General features: G+C 40.2%; 1 protein-coding gene across 1 annotated transcript; it reads left to right on the top strand.

Annotated features, from left to right (window-relative positions):
• On the top strand, positions 1 to 27,825 carry ppp1r14bb (protein phosphatase 1, regulatory (inhibitor) subunit 14Bb). Its single transcript, XM_015033388.1, has 4 exons — positions 1 to 676; positions 26,665 to 26,748; positions 26,831 to 26,863; positions 26,954 to 27,825. Exons 1-4 carry the CDS (start codon positions 476 to 478, stop codon positions 27,020 to 27,022), a joined length of 387 nt encoding a protein of 128 aa, XP_014888874.1. The 5' UTR covers positions 1 to 475; the 3' UTR covers positions 27,023 to 27,825.
• The last annotated feature ends 37 nt before the right edge of the window (positions 27,826 to 27,862 follow it).

The following is a 27,862-nucleotide window of genomic DNA, read 5'->3' as shown; positions in this document are numbered from 1 at the left end:
CCGGAAAAGACCAGTAAAGCCCACCACGCTGCTCCCCGGGGCCAGCGGAACGGAGAGACCGACGTGTGATTCCTCTTTGTACTCAACCAGAAGAGTTGGGTCCGGCTCTGCTTCCGCTGCCTTCTCCTTTTTTAACAGGGAGCCTGACTGCTGGAAATAGCCCGATAAGCCGGTTACTCGTCCTCTTTAACCGCAGCAGTCGGTCTGTCTTTGTGGAAGCGGACATCCCATGTCAGTGTCCCTTTGAGCCATTTTGGACAACAAAAGGTCCAGCGACCGTTATTTTCTTTTCTTTTTTTTTTCTTACCGGGGGGGATTTCAAGTCACACACAGCTATTTATTTGTGGAACAACAGTCCCATTTTTTTTACACTTCCACACCTCCAGATAGGAGGGGGGTCCATTTTCCTTTTTTTTTTTTTTTTTTTTTTTTTTTTTTTTTTAAAAGAGAAAAATCATCCCCTAACCGAGCGACAATGGCAGCTGTAACGAGCCCGGAGACGAGCCCTCAACCGCGGGTATATTTCCAGACGCCGGCCGGCACCACGGAGGAACCGGAGACTCCCGTTAGGAAGCAGGGACGGGTTACCGTCAAATACGACCGAAAGGAGCTGAGGAAGAGGCTGAACCTGGAGGAGTGGATCATCGACCAGCTAACGGACCTCTACGACTGCGAGGTAACACAACCGAACCGAGCCTGTCGATTCGGCGGCGTATTAATTAATCAGCCTGATCCAGAAGAAAGAAACACGATCAGCCTCTTGGCCGTTGCTTTTGGCCTAGCTTCGCTATTTTCTCAGACAGAACCGTTTACAGACCTGACGGACGTGTAAAGACAGAAACAGTGAAAATAAATGAATTAAACTCTTTATTTTTGGTCGTTTTTAGGAGCGAAGTGGGGAAACTTCCCATCCTCTCCTACACGTTGGCTAAATGTGGCACATGGTGCTTTATAGCCTCATCATGAAGCTGGCAGCGTGGCTCTTTGTTCTGATTGGTTGAAACGGGCTTAAAGCACACCTGAGAATTATTTCACATTATTTAAATACACCCTGATTTTCTATATTTTTTTCATGTTATGCTTTTAAAAAAATTAAACCTGGCAGTGTGTGAACATTTAGCATTGTCTCTATTCCAATTCTTGTGCTTTTATTACTTTAGGGAACATATTTTACCATGTGCGCTCAATTCATTGTGGGTATGCGATGGTGGACCAACATCTGATTTTTGACAATTGCGCACAAAAAAAGCTCAAAGTAAATGCTGCTGCCAGTTTTTCACAGTTTTTGACTTGGCTAATTAAACAATAATTAAACTTACTTATACAGAATTGGTAAAGATCATCAATTTATCATCCATACTATCGTGTATCATTTGATTGTGAAAAATGTCTTATGGCTTATTGTTGTCTCGATAAATTTTAATTAATGGTGATTAAAAACAAAACTGACAGTGTTATCAGAAATGTTATATTTGTCGGTTCCATGAAAATATATTATGATTAAATGCAGAAATTAAAAATTTTAAGTAAGTTGCGTCGTGTCGAAGAGTTTGTGAAGGGAAATTTTGTTTTGGGTGTATTGGTATTTATTGTTTTTGGTTGTTGTTTTTTTATTTTGGATATTTAAAATGTTCTCCAGTGTTCCTTACAAGATTAAACTTTTATTGGTCTTGCATTATTAAGTCATCATCAATTAGGCTTGGCACAGTAACAAATTTAGTTGAACGATAAATTGCCCCTGAAGTTTTAGCTATAAATGATAATGTTGTTATGACACCATTTTCAAGTAATATAATAATAATGACAAAATAATGCAAGAACACATCCTCAGATTCTGATGAAGATTAAACACCTGGACTGGAAGACATTTTAAAGAGCCAAAATAAATAACACAACGGAAACAACAAATAAAATGAATTACAAAGTCTCTATAAAAAAAGAAAAGGCTGGTTGAGACCGAAGCTCCAGACTGAAGACGTTATCATCCAGTTTTTGGTAGAAAGAGAGAAAAACGATAAATCACTCAAATGATTATTGAGCTAATTTTAACTTATCATGCTATTAATTGATTTATTGCTTACTGCAACAGGCCCATTGTCAGTATGTTACTTGAAAATGGTCTTGCAGTAATTACTGGGACAATTTATTGTCAAGCAAAAATTAATTATTGAGACAAGCCTGACCAGATGGGAAACCAAAACTTTGACACTTTAGTGAAAAAACTGCAGAGGCCAAAGTTGGCGATAAGGACCATTAAGCCAATCTATGTCCGCCAATCAGAAGAAGAAAACTGGTTTGGAAAACTCTCCCCAGTACCTGTACCTGGTCCATATCTTTAAAACCCACACTTCCCAGTCCTTCCCTGCTAGTCACAGCCACAGTGAGTCCGAACAAGGTTCTGAAATGCCTTGTCTGACTGTAGAGGTCCAGTCATTCATGTCTGACCGGCCAGAGCTTTGCAACGATCCGTCTGTAGCCGAAGTGATGACTGGACATGCAGCTGTCAGGAGAATCCTCCTTCACCTCATCAGACCGAGCGGTTTCTCTGACGCGGCCCGGCGGCAGCTGTGTGTGGCGTATAACTGCTGCCGTCAGTAGCTGGTAAGCTGGTGTCAGGTCCACTGAGCCGGCTTTGACCCATATTCTGTCCACAGTGTCTGGAGTGTGGAGACTTATAGGTGCAGTCGGACAGGACAGAACCAGGCTTCTACTGACCGTTAATAATAAAAACGATGACGGGAAAACTATTTAGTACTTCCCTTTTAGATAACTGTGTGTCTGTGACGGCATGGCACAGCAGTTATAGAGCACTTGAACAAGGTTTCCTGCAGAAAACCTGCTAAGCCTGGTGGTTGTGGAGCTCAGGCAGTGATTCATCCAGCAGCCCGTCGTGTTTTTGAGTTAAAAAATGTCTAAAGTTAACAGGAAATTTGAAAATATCCCTTGATAATTATGTTTTATTGGAAGATCAATACCTGAACACCAACTATAAAGTCTTAAAAATGCAAACACTGCAAAACAAATTCAATGAATAAGCAATATTTAGCCTGGCGGTGTCACAAGTAAAGCCTGGTGGCCCGCCAGACTTATAATAAACTGAAGGAAACCCTGCTTGAATAATATTTCCATTTTAATTTGACTTCTTTGGGATGCTACTTGCTTAAAGAAGTATTTATATCACTCAACTGCACGCAGTAACTACATTTGATAAAATTTTGAATAGATATACACCAATACACATTTTCACTTCTGATACCAATACAGATATCTAAGATTTAGTATCAGCCAATAAAAAAAACTGTATTTGATAACTCTGCACCAGAGCAGCACACTTAAATACACCAACATCTTCACAAGCTCAGTCAAACATGTAAAAACAACTTTGATTTAATTTGTTCAGTAAGTGCAGTTAGCAGTATAACAGCCAATGTAAAATAAATAAACTGAAACTGACAAAAACAAAAGGTTGACTTGGTAAAAAAAAAAACTGTAACAAACGTTCCTTCAGATAGTTTGCCAGGTCTGAACCTGCTAAACATAGATTTTCTGTAAGTAATCGTGTAATTAGGGGAAACGTTCAGTCTGAAGGTCCAGACTGCAGCCTTTTGTTTCTCTGACTTCGTCCATCCTGTCTCTAAAGCCAGCAGAGAGGATTAATGGGCCTAAAGAGGATTTGGAAATCAACATGCTTTGATTTTCTGCCAATAATATCCTCTGCAGACCTTTCATTGTTTATGGAGGTTTCAATGCATTGATAATCTATAAACAGATAAAGTTCCCTGATGGGATATATATGGGACGAAACTGTCCACTCTATTTTATCCTTGTGTGTGCGTAGCCAGCTTTTAGTTGACTTTATGGGACAATGTTGCCTTATTTTGTACTTTGGGACTCACGTTCTTGGTTTGGTGGCGTCCATACTCGTGGTTTCCCCCCTCTTCGTTGTCCCGATCCAGTCTGAGCCGAGGCTGTTAGACAACAAAGAGATTAATTTACAGTCGGTTCACTGACGGAGGCGCGCCGGGCTCAGTTAGAGTGGGAGATGTGAAGCACGTGCTGCCAAACAGTAACTGGAGAGGAACCCCAGCTTCAGACAAACTCACTTAACCAGCATCAACCAACAATGTTTTTCCTGAATTTATTATAAAAAACAACTTTAAAATAGCTCGAATTTGTTCGTTATGAGCTGTTTAACATTCATATAACCAAAGTAAAGATGCTGGCGTTTTCTGCTGCTGTGAGTATTTAGTGGCACAAATCCATGGCAACAAGGTTTGCTAAATGGTTATGTTGGTTAACCAAGCACCGCACTGCAGAAACACAAACTCTTACTCGTACTTTTGGTCTGGTTTCTCATGCAAATATCACACTCGAAATAAGACAAAACTAACTAAGTTGTGTTTTTAGAGTGTGAAGAGTAAAACCTCATTCCATTTAAATCGAGAAAGCCTTTCTTAAATTGCAAAATGGTTGTATTAGCAGGCAGATTTTAATGAGGCATTGGTTGACATCCAGATTTTAGCATATTTCCATCCATTGCATGTGACATACAAAGTGAACGGATGGATATGTGCTTAAATCCAGTTGGTGCTTAGTCAACCTAAATTTCTCAAGTCCGCTGTAAAAATATTCATACCCTTTTGACATTTTTAGGTTTTGTCACTTTATCACAGCCTCATCAGGTCAGACTTTTTAAAGACTGGCGATTGTGATCGACCAGAAAACTGCGATCGGTGCATCGCTGCTTTGCTCGGTGCAGTTTGAGCTGTGGTTGTCTGTTTACGCTGGCTCAGCTTTAGGTATGAACTCTTTTACATCATCTTTGTTCCAACAGAAGAAAGTCATAAAGTCTTTTTTTCTTTTAAATTTGTTCCCCATGGAGAAATGTGTGAATCACTGTTTCCAAAATATTTATTTTTGGGGCTCATCTGACCAGAATACCTTCCTCTTTATACCAATAATGAGACTCCTGGTTGCACTGGATTTTATTTAAGGGTGAAAGGGGCTGAATACAAGTTAATACCACACTTTTTGGGGTTTATTTGTGCTTCATTTTCCTTCCATGCCACAGTTATTCACCACTAACTTCTAAAATATGCTGAAGGTTGAGGTTGTAATGTGACTAAACTGTTTTAGGCGATTGAAGGCCCTGCAAAACCCATCTGGACCTTCATCCCAGGTGCAGTTTGTGAAGAGCTGCCTCAGGTTATCTGATAGGCGTGCTGTGTTTTGTGGAGTGGGAGCAGCTGCAGCAGAAAACCCACATTCCCCATCTCTTTGTTTATTTTTAAACCCAGCCATGGTAGCTTGAAACCAGAAACCCTGAGCTAGCAGATAACAGGCCTGCAGGGCTTCTCCACACGCTGCCGGTTTACAAACACTGTCCAAACTTTGTCCTTCATTGCCACCCTCTTAGCGGTTTTGGGGCGTGGGGTGCTAAGTGAGCTTCGGCCTTCGGTCGTTGGGATGCTTTTAGCAGAACAATCAGATTTCCTCATCATTTCCATGGCAACTTCCCCCGTTAACTTTTTACTTCTCCTAAAAGGACTTGTTTGCTTTTTTGTAAGCGTGCAGGAAGCCAAGCAGTAGCTACACGGTTAACAGAGGAGCGAGTGGGCGGACCCTGATCTCCAGGGTCCAACATGGCCACACAGTCGCAGATGGGAATACGAGTGAGAACAGAGGCAGGACTGGTTAGCAGGAATGCAACGGACGGGGGAAGAGAAGGGGATGGAAAAAGGAGAGAGAGAAAAGGAGTAGGAAGGAGAGGGAGAAAGTGTTTCCTTAACCCTGTGACAGCGCGCAGTAGAGGCGAACAAATTAAATAATAGCTATCAAACATGTCGTCTTAATGCTTGTTTTTATGGTTTCTTCCTATTTTATTCACAATGAAACAAACTTTCTGGAGAGCGGTAAATGACTTCCTGTGCAGAAGTCCTTCTGATCTGGTTAGAAACCAGACGGGAACGTTTGCCGTTATCCGTCTCTATAAATCTAATTTTATCCCTCAAGGTTTTCCCCAAATGAGTCATTAGTCAGGGAGACTATTAGAGCCTTTAGCCCCAGTACGGCAAAAGGCTTTAGTTGGTCTCTTTAAAAAACGATTATCTCCTTGCTCTGTCCTTCCTCGTGAATACGAGGATCACTTAACACCAAAGTTATTGGAAATCAGGCAGTGTTGAAATCTTGGAGCACTGTACTTAAACCCAGCTGAACGCTGATGAAATACACGAGTTGAGTCATCGGATCATAAATGTTGAAGCACAGACAGACAGCCAAATTTAGGAACACCTACTGCTGTCTAAAAACAATCTGAAAGCTCGGCTAAATAACCGCACACCGGAGATTTAAGCCTTAATTTAAATCTCCAGTGTGCTGTTAACACTTTGAACAGCATTTTGGTTTTTTCTTAGGAGGACAATTAATCTAATCTATGTTTTTATCATAGGAAAATTTGGGTCAGTGTTACAACAACACCATATTAAGAAAAGATGCCCTATGCAATCATACTGGTGAATTTTGCAATAATATCGACACTCAATTCCGATTTTTCTTTTTACGTTTGCATGTTCGATTAAATGTGACTGCAATCAGACTTCTGTGTGAATGGTTTACGACCCCAAAGTGACCCACATCCGCAGAAAAACAATGTGGATGTCGCACGGCAGTGCGCTGTTCATGGAAATAATAACGGATGCCGGCATCTGTGGATGGATTTTGGATTGTCACAAGATCATAAGACGAAGGAAAACGAAAGCACAACCAATAGCAATGTCTCTTTGTGGCCTGTCAGCCATTGTTTACATCTGGATTTATTGTGTCTGCTTCTTCGCTTGCAGAATTATGTTGTGAACGACGTAAAAGTAATTTAAAAAGCGATATGACCGTTCCGATCGCGGTCAAAAAGTCGGATATCGGTTGCATTTGCGTGCTGTGTGAACGTCGCCATAGACACCAGGTAATGAATTGTATATCTGAAATATTCAAAAGAAAAAGCATCTATGGAAGATAAAATACCAATGTGAAATGGCACTTGACGCTCTGTTGTTTGCACGGTAGCCAATCCAGGAGTGTAATTTTCTTTTTGCTTGGCGCTGATTGGTTGAACCCTCAAGAGAGAAAGTAAGGAAGACCGTAGACGTTAGCTTCTGCTGTGGTGCCAATTCAGTTCCTACTGTGCAAATTCGTCCATATTAAGGTATATTTGGTGGCTGATCTAATAAAATAGACAGTTATTAGCTATTTTCAGGCGTCTGGTAGTGAACCCTGTGAATACAAGGGTCCACCGTACTGTTGTTCTCCCAAACAACCAAACGGCAAGTAGACGGTGTCTGATGGTTGTTATGGAGACCCCAAGATACCACTATCTGCTAAAGCTACAATTGTTTTTAATGCACCTTAAATCAAAATGTTCTGTGTGAGCCACTGCAGTAAATACCACACGTCATAAATCCAACAGAAAGGCCCTTCAAAGTGAGATAATGCCACATATTTAGCAGAAAGCCTTGCAGTAAACTGGCCAAAGGAAGAGTCAACAACAGAAGAGGAAATGAAGCTCCTCACTGAAGTGATCACTTCATGTTTCAAATAACAGCTCAGTGGCCCTCCTTCCTGAAAACCTGAACTCTGTCTCGACGTGCAAATCATAATTCAGACTGCCAGATTTTTGTTCTCATGGTGATCATCTTAGTTTGCACCAGACTCCTTTAAAGCGCACAACTTAAAGGGTTGAATACCAATCAGTGTTGCCCTGCTTCACATGAGGGTGACTACAAAGAGAGGTTGTTGCACAGCGGGACTGAAAGACTCCACTGTGTCTGAGGAAGCTCCCCACACACACCGACACACACAGATGCGTGCACACACATGTTGCAGGAGGTTACATGTGGCCCTGCATGTTGAACACACAGTTGACTTTCTGTTTGTTTGTCTGCGTGGAAGGAGGAGGAGAGGTGACTCAGCACAAGCCACAGCCCGACACAGTCCGCGACCGAACGGTTTTCTTTTTGAACACTGACTGGATATACGGCCATATCAGAGAGGTGGAAAACGGCCAAGGATATCATGAGACCCAAGCATGTGTTTGGATCTGTGCGTGAGCAAGATGGGAAGGAAGTTCAGGACAACAAATAAGGGGAGAAGAGTATAAAGAAACCAGGAGTTGAGTCATTGAGATGAATATTTAAGCTTTCAGTCACAGGAAGTGAAATGAAGCACAAACAGTTCATAAAAATACCAACTTCATCAACAGATCCTCACTGAGGTTAAACTGCAGCTGTGACTTTTCCAGCTATTACCGCTGAGAGGTTTTACAGCCTTAGTAAAAGAGTTCAGATATTTTTAACAGAGTTATTTTCAGTAATTACTGTCGCAGAAAGATGTTTAATCAGAACGAGGTTACATGAAACAGAGCAAGGCTAACGGCTCACTGTTTCCAGCTTATTTTAAATCAAGATTGTTTTACACCTGCGGAGTGTGACGCTAAAACATTAACTATCCACATCGGCACAAGAGGTGGCTGTCTTTAGGTTTTCACTCTTTTCCGAGACAAAAACATTTGTTCAGACACAATAAAGTTTTCTGGACGATAAATTGTCCCAAACGTTATTGCGATAAACAGTTGTTGTTTTGAGACCATTTTCAAGTAAAAATACTGGTAGTGGCATAATAATGTAAGAACACATTCTCAGAGATCAATAAACTTTAAAAATCCTAATGAACATTTAACTTTTAAATATCCAAAAATAAATGAATAACACAACAAAAATAAAGTGAATAATGAAAAGTATCCTTAAAACAAGAGCAAGTTGAGACCAAAGCATCAGACTGAAGACCGTTTTTTACATTAAGAGACAAAAGAAAAACAATAAATCATGCAAATGAAAATGATTGAGATTGTTTAAATTTATCATCCGATTAATTGATTGACTGTTTATAGTGACAGGTCTAATTATCGTGTGCTAAAATGCAAAAGCACAAAAACTTACCAAGTATTTTTTGTCTTGTTTCTAGTGCAAATACATTAGTACCCTTGCATTGACAAAACTAACATACAGGTAACCTTCCAGCAAGAAAAAGCTTGGTTTATAATCAATAGTATTGATTTTAAAAAGTACTATCTCCACTGGGAGATTATTTCACTTATAAGACATTTTTCTTGTGTTATAGCTAAAAACTTGTAGATGGCACCATTTTCTGCTCAACAACGCCAACTACTGAGGTAAAATCCACAACACAGCGTTTACTGGAGCTGAGATAAAACTTAAATTAGCTGTGAGGAGTTTGGACACAACTTTTACCACCAACTGCTGCAACTACTTGTAAATACTTCACAATATCTCTTTTTTCTTTAGGTGAAAAAATAGGTTGAACATCATAAATACAGTAAGTCTCTGAGTTTAGTACAACCGCCTTTTGTCATGCCATTAAATTACGAGACATAAGGAAAGTCTTAGAGCAAAACTAATTCTCACAGACGCACCGTCCCATTGATTCCAGTGTGTTGAAGTTTTTGGTGGTAATGTGGAAACCTGTGGAAAAGTTTAAGGGATATGAATACATTTCCAAGACTCTGTAGGTTGGTTTATGGAGAGCAAGTGATGACATGTTTATCGACCTGAGAAAAACTATTGATCAGATCCTTTCTGGTAAGTACTTATAGGCAGCGTGTGTTATTTTAGTCAGTGTTACGATGTATTGTCATTCACGAACATAATGAATGTTAAGAAACCCTTCGTTTTTCTGGCTAATTATACTGAATCATTCTAGTTTGAAGTGTTTTCTGTGTCCTCAGCAAAGTTCTGTTTGTAATTATTAAATTATTATTCAGTTAAAACTATAAATGCTATTTTCTCCAGCCGTTGAGTAAGAGTTTCTGAGCCCCTTGATGAGGCTTTTCAAAGGCAGTATAATGGTGATGTGGTGTGATACGCAGGCGTGTATTAAAACCCTAAGTGGCTCCAGGGTGTTGTCTCTTTAAAGTACTTGTAGAAGACAGATGAGCGGCTCTGTTGCCGTGTTTATTGGCCTCTCTGTTTTTAACCGTCTGAAAACAATAAAGCAGGAGGCAGGGATCATAAGTCTGGACTCCCTCTGCCAGCCGTTCGGTCCGGCGGGTAACACCGATCCACTCAGCAGAGCATTTCTTTCCCAGGAGGAACATCACAGCCGACATCAGTCAAGCTGTCAGCAGTGGAGCTTTTCAGGTTACGGCTTTATTCAGTCTCTGACTTTGTTCTGCTTGTATCTTTCTGAGAGCTAGTTTTATACTGCATGAGAGCGCTTCCTAAAAGGATTTAATGCGTCATCATTAAGAAGACGTACAAGCCTCTCTGGAATCGGTGAGACGTAAAATATTTACAGCAAAAAAAGCAACATGGGTGTAGTGTTTGGTGGTCATTTTAAAATACTAGATGTATTTAAAAGGAGCTGCCCTGATTTGTCTGTGAAACGCTCCTTATTGACTCCTTGGTGTGAGTTATATCAGCAAAAGCTAAAGCTAAAGTTTTCCTGCATTGGAAACTCCCAGTGGTATTAAGTCCACAGCCGAGTTGGCGAGTAGGTGTGAAGTGAGGAGTGGAGCAATCCTTATTGTAACCAATGAGTTGCTGATTTTTGATCAATCTCACTGTTGTGCATCATGGTTAGACTGTTTTTAATAGATATATTTTATTTAAAGGGTTTTAAGTCTGTAGAACATTAACCAAACATCAGAAAGATGTCAATGTCCCTCCTTGACCCAAAAATAAAACGGCGACTGACCGTTTGTGAAATGTAGCAGCCTTTTCACATGACTATGCAGAATCTAATAGAGGCACCGGCATGGCGCCCAAACAAGGCTGCCAGATCTTAACAAAAGTTTTATTATGATGGCCTACTCACTTCTCAGAGAGTAGATGATCTTTCCAACAACTATTCATCTCTGAGAACGTTCCGGAAACAGCAGCGGGGAGTCACAATTCCACACAACGTTCCCCATTCTGGAAGCGCATAGAACCAATTCCAAGAACTTCTGCTGAACTTTTCTGGAGTAAACCCGGATTTGTAAAGTCTCCTAATAATCCTGGTTAGACTGGTTGACTTTGAGTATAGTTACCTAAAGCCTTGTTCTTCATCCGGCAATCTCTTTGTGATGACTCTGAGATGATCTGAAGAGATATTCCTGTGTTGAGAACGATCTGGTCCGCTTGGAAGGACGTTGTGACCCCGCTAATCTAAAATCTAGAATATTGGATTGTTTTGGCCTGATACTGCAGCGTCCTTGGTGTTCTCCAAGAATAATCAATCACATAGCCTATTGATCGCGCCGTGTAGCCAATCAGAAAGCGAGGCGACAGAAACATGGACGGGAATCCCCAGTACAGAAGACAAAACAACTGCCGTGGTGCAGTAGAAAGTCACAGATGTCTTTGTATTGTTTGTTCTCTGTTAAATATAGTTCAGAAACGATCTCCCTCTTGTCGGCCACGTTTGTTTACTCTGAGCTTATGTTTGGTCTCGAGAGGCTTTCCGATGTTTCCTGTCTGACATCTGAATATCCATGAGAGGAATCTGTCCAATCTGTACAACCAAACTTGTACAATTATTTTAATCGTCATGCATGATGTCTCAGGTTTCAAAAATCAACCAATCAGTTTTAAAACTTGTTTTAAATCACTAAAAGCTCTCAGCATGCTCATTTTTCTTACAAGAAAGCTAGAAGTGACATAAAAAGCACACTCTGTTAAAGTTTGAGTGTGTTTAATGTTTTATTTCTACATGGAGTCTTAGGGTGCATGTAGGTTTTCTCAAACTTTTCTATTTTTGTGTTTGGGTCTTATGAGCCAAAATAAGTAGCCTACATTCAATGTCTGTTAGTAAAATAACACTTAGCTTAATAAGCGCTAAGCTCCCCTAAGAAAACAATTAGTCTTCTTTTGACTGTTTTTCATTTTATGTTTGATAAAGTAAGTGATGCATCCTGCTTCAGGGTCATGTATGACCAGAAGATTGGCTTAAAATTTGCACAGCAGTGAGCAGGTTTTGGTTTTTTGACTCTTTAAATACATGCAGGGAAAAAAAAATTACCAGAAAATAATTAGCTTCTGCACAGGGATTGAGCCAGAGGGAAAAATGTCAATAAAAATTCACAGCTTTAGTCTGTCTGATATATGTAAAAGGTAAAAAATTATGCAATTATCAATTGAAAGTTTCCACCTTTATTGTCTGAAATAATCTTTTAATTACATGTTTCAATTATACAAAAAAAACCTAAATTCATTCACTCACTGTAATCTACTGAAATCTTCCACTTATTGGCTAAATATAAAACAAACAGTGCATTAGCGGGTCAGATTATCCGCTGTGTTGCAAAGGTTTAGGAGGTCAGAAACTGCTCTGATAGCTGACCTGTATGAACAAATATGTCCTCTGTTCCCGATTCAAATCCATAAGGATTAAATCTCAATAATACTGAATAAAGGTTACTCATGTATTCCTCATTTACCAACTGATGGGAGAAACATTCCCATCTTCCCTGGCCTCCTTTCCTGCTAAACATTTTCAGAATAAAAGGAAGCAGTGTTTTTAAAGAGTGACGAGGCTAAATGAACACGTTAAGCTACTTGTTGTGTTTGTGGTTCTTGCCAACAGTGACATAATGATAATCTGCAGTAATCCTTGTTTGTATGCAGTCGTACTGTAATCTGCAGGTAATCTCCTCTTTCCATCCAGTTCCAGTGGCATTGTCTCTTCTGCATGTGCATAACGTCTCTTTGTCTCGCTCATGTTTTTCAGTAAACAGTATTACTGTCAGGATCTGAAGTTTTCTGTTTATTTTTGAGTAGTTTCCATGTTTATTTGTTATCCTGTTTCTCCGTGAGTCTCTGTCTCTGCGTTTCCACGTTGATTGTTCCCAGGTGTGTCTCGTTCCCTTGTTTACCTCCCTTGTATTTAAACCCACCTGTTGTCTTTGTCTCTTGTCGGGTCCTCGTCTAACGTCTGTTTCTATCCCCTGTGCTGCCAGTGATTTTTGGATTTTGAGTTGTTCTCCTGGTTCGTCATTAAATCATAATTTTCATCATGACTACCTGGTTTCACCGGCATCTCCCTCACCACTCACAACCACACAACATGACAATTACTACGAATTGTTTGTGCTTCCTGTCCTCAACAGGAAACTGAGGCTGAAAGTTCACTTTTCCCATCTGATTTTTTAAAATAATGTGTTGTGTGATGGTTATATAACCTAACAAATGTTCCTGGATGATAAACCAATCCAGATGTTATTGCGATAAATGGTAATATTGTTATTTTGAGACCATTTTTAAGTAATACAATGGTAATGGGATGATTATGCATCTACACCCTCTCAAAGATCAACAAACTTTAAAACCAGGACAATCCTGGATAGAAACCAGATAAAAGCTGCAAAAGACTCCAGTCTAGAGCAAAGGTTCACCTTCCAGCAGGACAACAACCCTTAAATATTCACCCAGAGCTACACTGGAAAGGTTCAGATCAATGCATGTTCATGCTGTGGAATGGACCAGTCAAAGTAAGGGCCTAAATCCAATTGAGAATCTGTGACTTGAAAATGAATGTTTTTCAAAGAAAGTAGGCATTATTGTAGTCTCTGGTTATGGAAAGCTTATAGAGACAACTCTGCCAAAAAACTCACTTTCCTTCCACTTCACAACTCAGACCAACACAGAGTGGTGCAATCATCTTAAATCCAAATTAACCTTCACGTACATCCAGTGTTTGGTTGCAATGTGACAAAATGTAAAACGTTTAAAGGCTTTCCCAAAACAATTCATCAGACAGGAAGTTCTCAAATACGAAGTATTTTTTTACTAAGAGAAGCTGAATACATTAGCTTCTTCATAAGACGTTGTTATTGCTGTGTAAAGAAACAATCTGAACAGGATGAGCTATTTCCACTTTGAAAGCTTTTCACTTTTTTCTTGATCTTCTTCCAGTGCATCGCTTCACTGGAGCACTGCTTTACAAATCAAACCTTTGATTGTTGAGCTTTGTTCAGACTCCTGTTTCTCCGCTGTTTCAAATCAGAGCAGATGCCATCGTTCATGTGACTCTGCATGGTAACCAGCACAGCCGAGTCAATTAAATTGAGTCCCGACGCCATGCTGAATGATAATCGATACTACAGTTGGCAGAGCGTAGTTGAAGACATCAGCAGGAGGATGTGACATGTCGGCCGGTGTTGCTGCAGACGGGGAGTTTCTGTGCAGCTGAGGCTGAAGGTTTCCTGAACTTATCAGCAAATAAGTTGGTTGCTATCAGAGGAAGTCGTGCAGAGGCACCTATCAGTTCCTGTGCTCTACATGTAGCAATGCAAATACTCTCTGGGACAGATCTGATGGTAGAGATGAATCTGCTTTGCCTGCAGCAGTTTGACTATAACTTCTACATTGTCACGTTACTGTAGTTAAATTACCAGTGTTCCTCTGTTTCAGGACAGCTTTATTAATGCTGCATGACCAAACAGTCACGTTATTTTCACCCCAGTGTTGGGATTTGACATGACAATGCAATCAGCCAAGAACTGATTAAACCGTTAGTTCTTCTTGGCTGAAGAACTGATTAATCGTCGTTAGACTTTAAGATGAATTCTGCCAAGAAATCTCACTGAATTGCTTCATTCAATAGACTTTGACCAATGATAGGAAACTCAAATGTTGCTTGACGATTTCAAACCAAAGCCCAACTAGATCACGGTAACAGCAACACTCTTCACTGTAGAGGCGGTTACTGAGAGAAAAATCAATAGTAAGAGTTCAGTTGGAGGAAACACAACTTTTCTGTTGCGTTTCAGCTTTAAGCCCGGCATGGCCAAATTATGTCATTTCACTGACAAACAGCCTTCTGTGCAGAGCAATTTTCCTGCACCGCACAGCTTTGAAATTTTCTAACGATGCGGACAGAAAAACATCGTGACAGATGTTCGCAAATACCCACAAGCTCACTGGTGTTGCTACTAGCCACTCTGTTTTTTACTTGGAAACGTGGTGTAGTGTTGTATGAGTGCTGTAGGTGCCCTACGCTGCCCCCTAGCGTCTAGGAGAATATTGGCTGCAGAAGGGAATGCTGAAGAAGCAGCATAATCCTGATTCAGAGCATTTCTTTGTGAAATGTACCTACATCAAACATAAACAAAACTATTTACTAGAGCTGGATGATAAATTTATTGTATGAATTAAAATAAAATTCATTCATTCAGTTTTTGAAGCTTTAATTTTGAGAATATCTGGATTTTTTCCCCCCCAATCGATGCACCTCTTGGCTTTCCAGAGTGGTTTTAAATAATCCTCTCTTAAACTACAGTATTGTTCGACATGTTTCTATTTATTTCAACTTTGAATTCAGGAGAACTCGCAGAAGGAGTTATTGAAATAAAACCTAATTTTTAAAGATATTTAATGTCATTTGTCTTTTTTAAGGAAGGAAGAAAAGTGCGGAAAAAAATGTTAAATCAGAAATCAAATTTGATATAAAATAACGTGAGATTTTATTTTTAAGCCGTATCGCCCAGCCATTTTGCCCTTTTGTTTGTTTTGTACCTGAATGTTGTTGGAGAAAAAGAGTGATCTGCCAGAAGACATGAGTTTGTGCCAGTCTGAGTAAATCATAACCACTGTTTTAATTTTAATTCCATGTTTTCCTAGAATCCTGCTGACCCAGTAAGGATGAGAATATGCAAAATGAATGATGTTTACAGTGGCTATTCGCTAATAGGAGATGCTAAAGCTTTATCAAAACTGATCATCAGAAATCAGACAAATCTCTATTTTTAGGGAATGAGCTCATATTTATCTCTGTCGTTCTCAAATTTCTGCTTCTGTTCGTCTGATTCTTGCTTTCTTGCTCTTGTTGGAAGCCGTTACAGCAGGTCTCCAGCCCTGGCAGCAGCGCTGCACGGTTGCCAAAGCAGTACCAGTTTACCTAAGGCGGGTTGTTACCTCCCAGAGGGACCAGCATCTTAGCAGAGAAGCTGCTGCATAGACGTCTGCAGTAGCCTGTCACAATAAGCAATACATAAAGCAAACAACTGATAAATTAAAATGAGAGCAATCACTTTCATTTGGATGTTCTCCTTTAATGTTGATAAGCCGATATTTTGAGAAATTATTAGTTGAAAATGGTCTCAAAATAATATTATTGTTTATCTGAATAATTTCTAGGACAGTAAATCATTTTGCTTTGGCAAATACTGTAAATGTTATGTTTACTGAACTGAACTCATCAGATGGAGGACAGTGCTGCTTGTTATCAGTGAGATCAGTTCATCTCTTATCAGTGACTCTGGGTTTTCCCCTTACTAAGATGTCTTCCTGTCACTGTGTTTTTCATTAAATCACTGCTTCTGTTAGTTTTGTGATTGTACAAGTACAGCACATCTTCAGCGCCCTGATTAAATCAGCGCTAGCCGGTTTCATGTGAGGCTTTGTTTGGATTACCTGCAGCCCGTTTCCCAAAAAGTCAGAAATGACTGACTCAGCACAAGGACACATTTATATATAAGCAACTTGGAGCTTCTGGTTGTTCCCTTCATGCTGATTTTATCCTCCACATAGGAGTGACAAATATATTGATTTCAAATATTTTGATTTCAGCAAAAACACAAGTGACAGCAGTAAAACCTGTGCTGTTCACCCGACAAAAGGATGGGGGCAAAACAGAGAAAATATGTAAACAATATGTGGAAAAAAACCGAAGGAGGAATTACTGGGAACGATGACCCAGTTTCAGCCGCCAAGAGTCTTGAGAGACACAAAAGTGAGAAAATCCTGTTCCACCTCCATAAGAACCAATTCACCAGTGACCTGAATGTGTTTTATTGTAATTTTGACAGCACAAAGAACAACGTTCAGTCTCTCACCAACTCCATCTCTTCAGGTCCAGCAGGGCTGCAGCTAAAAGGGAAACGCTGAGGAAAACCAGAGTCTGGAGGAAAACCAGCAGTTCTAGTTTCATATCCGGCATGGTTGTGATCTTCCATCACGACTTTTCACAAACATTTTCAACTTATTTCTGCAAATCTCAGGTCCAGAACATCCAATTATTGAAGTTTACCTCAACCAGTCTCTGCCTTTGAGTCAGTATTTTGAATGCTTTTCCAAAACTCTTTTCTGCGTCAACGCAAGTTCGCATAAGGAGGAAAGAGATCTATTGTTGTTGTAAACGTGACCCTAATATGCTGCATCTTATAAGTAGACCAAGAACTGATTGAAAAATATTTTTACTGGCAGAAAAGAGGCACAAAATGCTCTTTCTCCTGGAGGACATTTGAAGCAGTCATAAAACTATTTCTAAGTATCATGTATGTAAATCTTTGGTGAAGCCTGTCATTTTTAAGGGGAATGAGAGTTTCTATCAGGGGATATCAAGGTTTACGTTAAAACTAAATCAGAAATGGAGCACCACCAGGCTGTGTTCTTACACCACTTCCCTTCAGCCTCTACAAAAATCTACGTGTTTTTCATTAAACCTGGTTTTAGCTTCTCTGCAGTTTTAGCACCGCAGTTCAGCTCATACCAGAACAGAAAAGGTTCTGGTGCCGTTTTAACCTGTTGCTACCAAACTCTAAAGTGCAGATGGTCTGTAAGCAGTACCTTCATGACTGTGGATCTGTTGCTCATCTGCCACTCTATGGAGGAGCCTCATTTTGGGGCAGAATCAACTTTTTAATGTTTATGATCCATATTTCACTGATTTCTCAGATCCAGAGCGTCACTACTTGGTTTTGGTCCCTCTATCTTCTGATATGAACACGACTCGTAGATACGCAGATGTTTTACAAAGGACATTTTTACAAAGAACTTAGAAATTTAATTTTTGTTGATCCTATGGTGTAACCTCGGGTTGCATAAGTCCTGTGGCATATTAGGGTCATTGTAGACAGAAAAATAAAAAATTTCTACCCAAAATACTCAAAGGACCTTTGTGAGTTTCAAAAGTCGAAACCAGAAAATTAGCTTGTTTCCTTTTTTAGAAAATTTCTGAGATCTCAATTTCTCAGTTTTTCTTGCAAATTTTCAACATTTGGAGCTCAGAAATGTCCTTCCTTTTTTCTAGAAATGTCTGAGTTTTTTGGCAGAAATTTGCTCCTCCTTTTTTTATTTTTCTATCTACGATGACCCTAACATGCTGTACGTTCCTTGTCTGTGTAGCATTTAGTTCAAAGTGCCGTGGGTTTCATTTGGAGCCGGGTCCAGCGTCCTGTCATCAGTCTTCATTTCATCGTCCATACAGATAAAAACACTTGTAGGACGTTAGATAAAGGCAATAAATTTCCTGTTTTTATTCTAACAAGCTTTAAATAATTGTCTTCAGTGAAACAACAGAAAAATCTTAATGTCAAGGTTAGAAAGAACGAAGGAATTAGTCCCGACTAAATGAAGGAAATGCTATTTTCCAGCTTCTGTTTGTGCTGTAAGCTGGTCACAGAGGCTGCTCCGGTAAATCTGCTTGGCCTGCTGCTCTTTCTATCTGCTTTTCATATGATTCAAAACAGGACATCATAGTCTTCCTGTGAGGAAGTACATCCAGCTGATTAGACGGGCAGCAGAGATGAAGATTAGCAGCCTGCAGCAGCCAGAGGTTCCCCTCAAACACAAGATGTTGGGCTGGATTAAGTGCATTGGCTGCTGATCACTGTGGTTTATGGCTGAAGGCGCCGTGTAATGCCAGCCGCCACTCAGATTAATTACCGAGACACATAAGCATACAATATGACTAATGTCGTTTAGTCGGGTCTCGCCTCTAGCATATACAGCCAAACAATATCATTTCACTTCCCCACTTATCTTCCAAGGTCCTGTTCCCCGACAGGAAGTAGCTGCTCAGGTCCTCAGAGGAGGGCAGACAGGAGCGGGTCGCTCCGATGAGCCCTGCAGATTCCTGATGAAGTGTGTATGCGGCAGAAAGAGATACGAGGGATGGAAAGCAGCAGGCGATGACTGACACAGAGCACTGCTAATCCCTGGACCCCTGTTGACCTCCCGGTGACTGCCTCTATCTATCTGCGCCTCTCATGAGCGGCGAGGGGGATCTGGACGAGCCAGCTACAGGGGAAGGCTAACAAAGCGACAGAGCAGAGAGAAAACGAGACAGGAAGCTGGATCGATCTCAGTTCAGCCATCTTCTTCCTGATTATTGCGACGCAGCGCTCTTCAGCGGTTTATAATTAGCTTCAAATTATCCCAATTTTATTATTTTAAACTGGCTTTGATTAAGGTTTTTTCAGGCTCTGCAAATATTAAAGCTTCAGGGTAACAAATTATTTTTTAACATAATTGTTGAAGGTCAAGCTCCTTTGCCTCCTCCCAACTGTGCTATCTTGAAACAGCCAATCAGAGCCAGGAGGCGGGTCTTAGTGCTGTCAATCATCGCTAAGATTGACAGCACTCTGCAAAGCTACAGCTAGCATAGCCTGTCATGAATGCTCAGGCTAATTAGCTTGGCCACTGATGACCAGGGGCAAATGGTTTTGGCTCAGTTAATTGCTAAAGATGGTTTAACATGTGAGCTTCAGGATTTCATCTCAATTTTGAAATACGGCTTAAAATAGATTGCCTGAAACTTCTTCCTTTATTCTTTGTCATTTTTCTTCACGATTTAGCAAAAATTGAGAGAAAAATCAAAGAAAATTTGAAAAACTTCCAGAAAATCTGCTTAATTAATGAGCAAAAACAAATTAAAAGAGTAGTGTGGCTTTGTGAGACGAACATAAATCTCCCAGATTCCCATTACTCGCCTGTCAGCTCAGCAGCAACCATGTTTCAACTGCTTCCTTATGAAGGAAAGTTGGCTTAACTTCGCTGTCAGAAGATGACGCCGAGCACTGTGAAGAAACACTTACCCTGCTCACCATTATTTGTTTGTATTTTTGCTGAATTCTGTTTTATTGCACATCTGTGGTTGCTCAATAAGTCTCTGCTCATGCATGAAGATTTGTTGCTCGACCTGCTTTAGGTGCTTTTTTAGCCCCAGTCGGAGCCGCAAATCATTGCACAATTTTTCCCTTTAGCCTGAAAAATTGTCCGACTTGCACAATTCAGAGTTTTAAGATGTTTCCTAATCATCATAAGCAGCTTAGTTGCAGAGCTGGAGTCAGATAGCTGTAAATCGGCCTTATATTTGTGCGTATTAGGTGCAGAGTGTCGGTGTGTGTTCATCTGCCGTCCAAACACAACGTGTACCTGCTTCATTGTGCCAAGGCAAACAGCTCTGGGCTGTAGTTTTAATGCGCCGCGCTCACAAACACCGCCTGAATAATCAGAGCTGCTCAAAATAGAAGTGAAACTTTGCACATTATGTGTTTAAAACCTTCCTCTTCTGAGTTTCCTGTTTGTACATTTAAATAATGTCAACAAGCAGTTTTTAAAAGTTCAGATTTCTAACAGCCGTCCAGGGCAATTAAAGTGAAATCTTATTGTTTAGCGGCACTCGGCTGTTTTCCTGCGTCGCTGCTTTGCTTCCAGCTTTCTTCCCCTTTCGCTCGTGTTTGTCCCCGTTTCGCACTCAGCCAGAGGACGGCTTGTGTTTTGTTGCACAACGGGCATTTAGCCATCCTGTAGTTGGTTATTTTTATCCCAGTTTGTTACTGAGGCAGCAGAGCAGCCAAAGTGGCTATTCATCATCCGTCTAACAGCTCTTCTGTAAACTCAATCTGTGTTTTTATACACGTTCTACACAACAGAGCGGTTTCTTTCTGTGTCGACTCGCAGGTCGTATCAAATGAATCAGAAACAGGATGTGTAGTCCTTGTAGGTGGCCACATCTGACCTACTTAAAGGTCTGCTCTTTACTCAGAGCAGCAAGGGGTCACAGTTAATACTGGGAAGGCATAGATGGCCACTTATCAGCAGCTCTGCTTGTCAAGAATCAAATTTTGGCTCACGCAGCCTAAGAATCACATTCTTCTGTATGTTTTCAGTGACAGAGGAAGGTATAAGTTGGTTTTTAGTCCAGTGACTGCTGAATAAAATGGATGCTTTCCCTCCTTTCTGTTGCTTCTTAAACAGGCAGAATATAAACTCAATAGTTAGGATTATCCAGATGTGCATTCGTGAAGTTATTAAAGGATGAGCGACTTAACCGTCCAACAGATCAAGTGTTTTCCCAGATGCAGCAGCGTTTAATTTCAAAGCTCGCTGAGTGAAAAGGTTCGGCGCCCTGAAGGAATCCAGAAGTGAAAATGTAAAGGATTTAATTTGCATGAAGCTGGGATGTGGCTCATGTGATAACTTTTTAAATCAACCACTTACTATGTGGTTGCATCCTTAAATTAATGCCTCAAATGTCTTAAATTAATTTAAAAACTTTAAGTGCTTAGAAGTTTTATTCAAATCCGAAAGAATAAATCAAGTCAGCCCAATTGGAGAAACTGCTTCTCCAGTGTCTTTTTGTTTCCAGAAATCAAAGTGGATTTTACTGTTGTTCTCCAAGGACCTTATTACATCATAAATGTGTCGCTTGTGTTGCTTACTAAGGTGAAAGAGTCTGGTTGCAGCATTCAGGGTGAAAGTCACCATGCACAGACGGTCAGGCTGCCCTCTTTCGGTTTGGAGTCCATCTCTCTCTCTGTGTGTCATCCTGTGGTGGCGAACAGTTAAAAAAAAGTCCTAAATGGACTCAGATCTGTTGTAAGATTTTACCAGAATGCGTCATGAGGCTGCAAACATTTAATCCGTTGAAAGCTGCGGACGTTTTCAGCAGATTAGTGAGGAAAATCTGCGCGGCTGACTCTTTAAAGAAACGGAGAGGATTCAGAGGTTTAAATCCTCACGTTTCGAGAACATGGAGAGGATGAGGCGGAGTTACAGTCAAACTGTTTGAGGAATTAAATCTGAGAGCGAAGAAAAGAGACGACCCAATAACCAGAGACAACACGGAGCACTGATGCTGCCACTAAGTGGAAATTAGAAATCAATATTAAACTTTCTACTAACTCGGGTGGCAATAAATAAGACATGGCTGCTCCGCTTTTAAAGAAAATAGGGTTTCTTAGTTTATATTTTTATGTGGCCAAACAGATGTGACGACAACTGGGCACTAAAGTTTGGCCATCATGTGAAGAATTTGAATCACTTCATTTCCCTTTGGGGTTAATAAAGTATTTCTTAAATTTGAAAAGCCCGAAGCGATGCTCCCTCATTTTCACCACAGAATGTATATACATTTGTTTAAAAAGAGAGAATCTGTGCGTCATTTAAAAATACATTTCATTCGACTTAAAGGAGAGGAAAACCTTTTGTGGTAGCAGCCAGTTTTTATCCCAACAGATACGTTCAACAAATCAGGAAAAAATAGCCAAAAGGGGATTTATTAAAGAATCGGCTTCTACAGCATCTGATTCTGCTGTTTTTATGGGACGAATTAGTTAAATGAGCTTCTATTTAACCAGACTGGTTGTTTCTAGAGCTGCATCATTTATTCTCATTAGTAATCAGAAGAATTGGTTGAAGAAAAACAGCTCAAAATAAATTTTTCATTTAACCATGTAAGCCATTTTTATGCAATATTAATAAATGATAAATATCCTTTTTTAGAATAAGAAAATAAACATTTTATTGTCTAAAGTGCAGCAGCAGCATTCCGATTTACACTAGATCAACCGTTTCTGCTTGTGTAGGACTGAAATGTTGACTGTTTTTGGGTGAAATAATGAATGATTGGTCAGAAAAAGGTGTTTGTTAGATTTATTTTTACATAATTTGAACCAGGTGACATGAAAACTAAGTTAGATGAAGAGTTTTGGGTGAAATAGATTCATAGACAATTGTGGGGGGTTTATCTTAAATGCAAATTTTTTATATTTTTTAACAGTTTTGGCTTAATTGCTGCTCTGAGCATGTTGTTCTTTCAGCAGTTCCACGTTTTTGAGTCTGTATGGTCTAGTTACCTGACTAATCGTTTCCGCCCTAGTTGTTTATTACTGAGGTAAAAATTAAATTTGCCCCACTGTTCTTGGACGGGTGAAATAAAAATGGCCTCAAACTTTTGCTTCTGTTTTATGGAGTCTTTCTCCTCTTCTGTGGCCGCCATCAAAGGTTGAGAGAAAGCACATTTTATGTGATTTTCTGCAGGTATTTCAGCATAAAGCCGACCTTTTCATCGTTATTCTGCCAGTGTCCTGCGGCCGGTTTTCATTCCAGGACTCATCTGCAGACAGCAGTTCAGACTCGCAGTCAGTCAGTCTGGAGGATTGTTTTGGAAATCGTCCCTCGTGATTCCCAGCTTTCTTTGTGTCTCCTCTCTGAAGCCTGTCTTCCGGCCTCCCCCCTCCACAGCGCGTCCCTCTCTCTCCTCCTTCCCTCGCTCTCTCGGAGCGCTCCGCTCAGCTCTGCGCGCTCCTTAACCTTTTACCTTCCTTCCTCTCGGCGTTCCCTTCCCCCTCCGCTCCACAGATTAACACCGCCTGTTAAATCACTGTCTACGAGGCTGCGTCATATTTAATCTGTTAACTGGCCAGAACTTGTGATTTGTTCTTGTTGCATGTCTGCTGGATTGTTGGCATCCTTGTTTCTGCTCAGTTTGTGGTTCGTTTTTAGCTTTTCGACGTGCATGGAGACCACGTGTTGGGCAGATCCTTCTTTGTGTCAGACTTCAGCTAGCTCAGGGCTAGCAACAGGCCTGTCACAATAAATCGACTAATCGCATGATAAACTGAAACAAGCTCAGTAATTTACCAAAAACTGGATGACTGAACTCTTCAGACTGGTGCTCATTTTTTGGAAGACTTTATAATTATTAATTTTATTGTTTTTTTTTCTGTTTTGTTTATTTTAGACATTTAAAATGTTTTCTAGCTCCAGTGTTACATTTAAAGTTTATTGATCTTTAAGAATGACTTCAAAATGGTGTCAAAACAATATTATCGATTATCGCGATAATTTCTGGGAAATATTCTCTAAAAAGTGGAGTTTTCATAAAATTACAACTTCATTCTCTTAATATTACAACTGTATTCTTGTAATATAGAGACTTTATTCTCATTATTTTAGTTTTATTGTCACATGACTTTATTCTCAGATTACTACAACTGTATTTTTGTAACATTATGACTTTATTTTTGTAAAAAAAAAAAATTAAAAAGTCTTGGCCAGACTCTTACATTTCGTCATAGATTTGACCTGAATTCAATGTCCAAATAAATGGAAAAACAAGATGGCCGCCCTGCTTGCGATGACATCACTCTGAATTTTGGAAACACAATGAACGCATCGGCGAAAAGTCCAGATTTTTCACCAAATGTTTTTATCAAAAACATTTTGATCAAATCCTCTTTTTTTTTCTCAAATATTTTTTGTATTTTTTTGGCAAAAAACCAGATTAATCGCCAGCCCTAGTTTGTGCATCAGTGTACGTTTCTCTGTGTTAATGCCTACTTTGATGCTTACATGAAGTCTGCATGCGCCGCTCTGCTGACACGACGTCCGTCTGTCACTTCCAGTCTCTATCTCACACACCCAGGCCGCCTTGTGCAGGATTAAACACACACACTCTCCAGCTCAGACTTATTTGGCTCATTTTATAATTCCTTAAGCCTCACGCTGGAAAAGAGGAAGAAGTGTGCGAGTTTTCACTGCAAAAAAAAAAAAGGAGGGAAAGAAAAAAATCTAGATTGCTGGGTTAATCTGACACTTGAATGTGCAGACTCGGCATGCTGCGCCTCGCTGTCGGCTGCTTCTGGATGCCGTGTTTGTGTGGCGAGATAGCCGGGGCTTTAGGCGGGCAGGTGCAGAGACAGCTGGTGTGGGCAACTCTAACCGAGGGGGAGGACCGGAGCGACGGCGAGATTCCTGGAGAACATCATGAGTGTAGGGTAGCAATTCAGCTGAAAAGAGCAGGAAATGAGGGCTGGTATGAATGTGTCTGCTGGGTTTTCTGGGGTGGGGGGGTTGTGTTGTACCGCTTTGACAGAAAGCAAACTGAGCCAGTGTGCATCTTAGAAAGATGGAGAACCAGGATTATGACAATGGAAGCAGACAAAAGGTGGACTCGCTGCTGCCGCCATTTTCTGCTTTCTTTACATTTTCTCTGACTTCATGTTGGGTGGTTTATCCATCTTCACACCTGATAGATTTGGCTTGATTGGGAGCCAAAGTTGCAACATTTGTTACGTTTTCAGCTGCTGCGGTTCGCTTTCACACCGTGCTGAGTTGAAAAACCTGTTCCTCTCCTCACCTGTGGGGGCGCGGCACCAACGACAAAAACCTCTGAAGAAGACACTGAGCGCAGCGTCCCTCTTTATGAAATGTAAACAAAAATGGAGTGGCGTCAGATTTTAGTGGTTGTAGGATTTCTCTTTTGGTTTTAGCAAAGAACCACAAGCCATTTCTCTGTTTATGTGTGTTTGTTTTGGTTGTATTTACCCAGAATGCCCTGCGTTGTAGTCCTCTTCCTGCTTTTGGAGAGGTCTCAAACCGCACCAGAGTTCACTTGAACCGAACCAAGGTTTTTAGTCGGACCAGAGTTGGATTTATTTGGTTCGCATCAGAGTCCGATTGTCCGTTCACACCTACCTAAATGAACCGAACTTTCTATGCAAACAAACAGTTCAACTAAAGCGAACTAAACAACAGGCCTGGTGTGAACGCAGCCTACAATTACCTGAATTCAAGCACTATTTGGAAAACAGGTGATAAATGTGTAAGTTAAATGGGTGAAACAGCCCTTTACACTAATCTGATGGGTGGACAACAGAATAAATAGAAAACAATATCTTTGCTGTTCAGCTTAATATGTCTTTTTATTCAATAATTTAGCAGCAGAAAAGGTTTTTCCAATTGAAAATGCTGCTTTTTTTGTCAATAAATTGCTTTTGATTTGAATAATTTTTAATTAATTACCTCAAAATTAACTGAATTAAAAAGTTTAATCGAGTTCCACCTTTCACAATAAACAATAAATCTATCAATTTCATGATAAATTAAAATGAGTTGTTAAAGGGATGCACCTCTCTAATATCACTGAAACGCCGGCATTCTGCGACACCCAGAACAAAGTAGTTTTGCCACTTTTGCCTGTTTTCCCTGTCTAAGCTGACTTAAGAATCTGTTTTAATTGTTGTTTCAGTTTGTTTGTTTATTTTGGATCTTTAAAATGTTTTCCAGTTCTAGTGTAAAGTTTTTTGATATTTGAAAGGTTTAACTTGCTTTTATATGCAACTTTACTATCATTTTATTAGTTGAAAATAGTATCAAACAGACGATATTATAGTTATTGCAACAATTTCTAGAATAATTTATTGTCCAGCTATGTTTGTTATGGTTACAGGCCTAATTTTGCTCCTTATTGGGTCACAGTATGTTTTAATTTTTCATACATTTGAGGCCTGGCTATAGATGGTAGAAATGTATATGATTCATTTTTAAAATGTAGTGTTTTCTGGTTTTAAAAACTGTGTAATTTGAAAGTCTGATGCAGTCACTTCCTGTCTGCATCGGAAATATACAAAAGTAATAATTATCTTATGCCGAACTGGTGGTTTTTCCTCTTCTAAACATTCAGAAGGCATGGTGGATCTCTTTGTCTCCTCTGTTTTTCCTCAGTGGATGTTCGCTGCCCTCTAGTGTTTAACAGTGGGCATCCCTCCGCTCTGACAGAGCAGCCAGTTTGTTGCTCATTGCCGTCTCCATATTGTTTTGGTTGCTGCAGGAGGAAGCCATCCCAGAGCTGGAGATCGACGTGGATGAACTGCTGGACATGCCCAGTGACGTTGAGCGAGCAGCCAGGGTCAAGGTGAGGAAAACCTGCAGATTTACACGCTAAAAAACAAACAAAAACAACCTTTCCACTCGTGTGACGTTTCTCTGTGTTACAGGACTTGCTGGTTGACTGTTTTAAACCCACTGAGGTAAAGCAGCTTGATTCTCTCCTGTGCTTTCTCTCCATTTCCTGTTTAAGTTCACGCCTTGTGAGTCCTGTTCTCCTTGTCGCCCTGCAGGATTTCATCTCAGAGCTGCTTGACAAGATCAGAGGAATGCAGAAGCTCTCTACGCCTCAGAAGAAATGATGGCGTCCAAACTTTCCCCACGTTTTCCCCTCCGTCTCGTCTTCCTTCCACGACCCTCGTTTTTTATTTAAGGTCTTCTTCCGCCTCCGTTGAAGGTCATAAAATGTCAGAATTGCTTCTGATCGTAGTTGTCTCGGTCTTTGTTTTTTGCGTGTACCGTGATGGATCTGGACTTCTTTCATCAGCAGAAATGAGCAACTCGCCTTGCGGCTCATCTCTCCTCTCCCCTATTGTCTCCTGTCCTGCCGTTACTCTACTCTTCTCTTCCTAATCTTCCTCCTCTTCCTCCCACCTTCCCATCTGTCTGAGGAGGAGCAGAGTCCCATAATTACTGTAAAAGCGGGGAAGAACATGTAAAATACGAAACGGAGTGAAAACTGCGGATGAAACATGGGCAAATTCTTCAGCCTCCACCAGCGAGATTATGTGAATATTTTAACTTGTTTGAGATTTTTTCCCTCTCCTGGTTCTGTTTGAGGGAGATCATCACTTCACTTAATCTTTTTTAATAATAATATTTTTGGGGTTCTGTTTCTGCCGCCTAAGCACAGGCAGTGCTGCAAAAAGACTTTTTTGGTGTCTCCTAAAGGGCATATACCATCATGTTAGCAACTTCATCTGTGTCCAGACTCACAGCTCAGAATACTTGGATTCATTTCATGACTAAAATTGAGAAATATGTAAAAAAAAAAAAAAAAAAAAAAAAAAAAAAAAAAAAAAAAGTGACAGGAAGAGGAAATGTAAAGCAGCTTAAAGTTGCTGAAGAGAGTAAAATTTGGGTTCATAAAGCGAGAATTTATATGTTTCTCTTTCCAGCATGGAAAATTAAATATCCAAGAG

This window comes from Poecilia latipinna, unplaced genomic scaffold, assembly GCF_001443285.1.
Source record: "Poecilia latipinna isolate Pla-1442-1.1 unplaced genomic scaffold, P_latipinna-1.0 Scaffold267, whole genome shotgun sequence".
NCBI classification, from domain to species: domain Eukaryota; kingdom Metazoa; phylum Chordata; class Actinopteri; order Cyprinodontiformes; family Poeciliidae; genus Poecilia; species Poecilia latipinna.
This window is presented reverse-complemented; position numbering and strand designations above follow the sequence as displayed.

Coding starts and splice junctions, on each gene's coding strand:
- ppp1r14bb (XM_015033388.1), top strand. CDS start 476: ATGGCAGCTGTAACGAGCCCGGAGACGAGCCCTCAACCGCGGGTATAT. Junction 677..26,664: donor CGGACCTCTACGACTGCGAG/GTAACACAACCG, acceptor TGGTTGCTGCAG/GAGGAAGCCATCCCAGAGCT. Junction 26,864..26,953: donor ACTGTTTTAAACCCACTGAG/GTAAAGCAGCTT, acceptor GTCGCCCTGCAG/GATTTCATCTCAGAGCTGCT.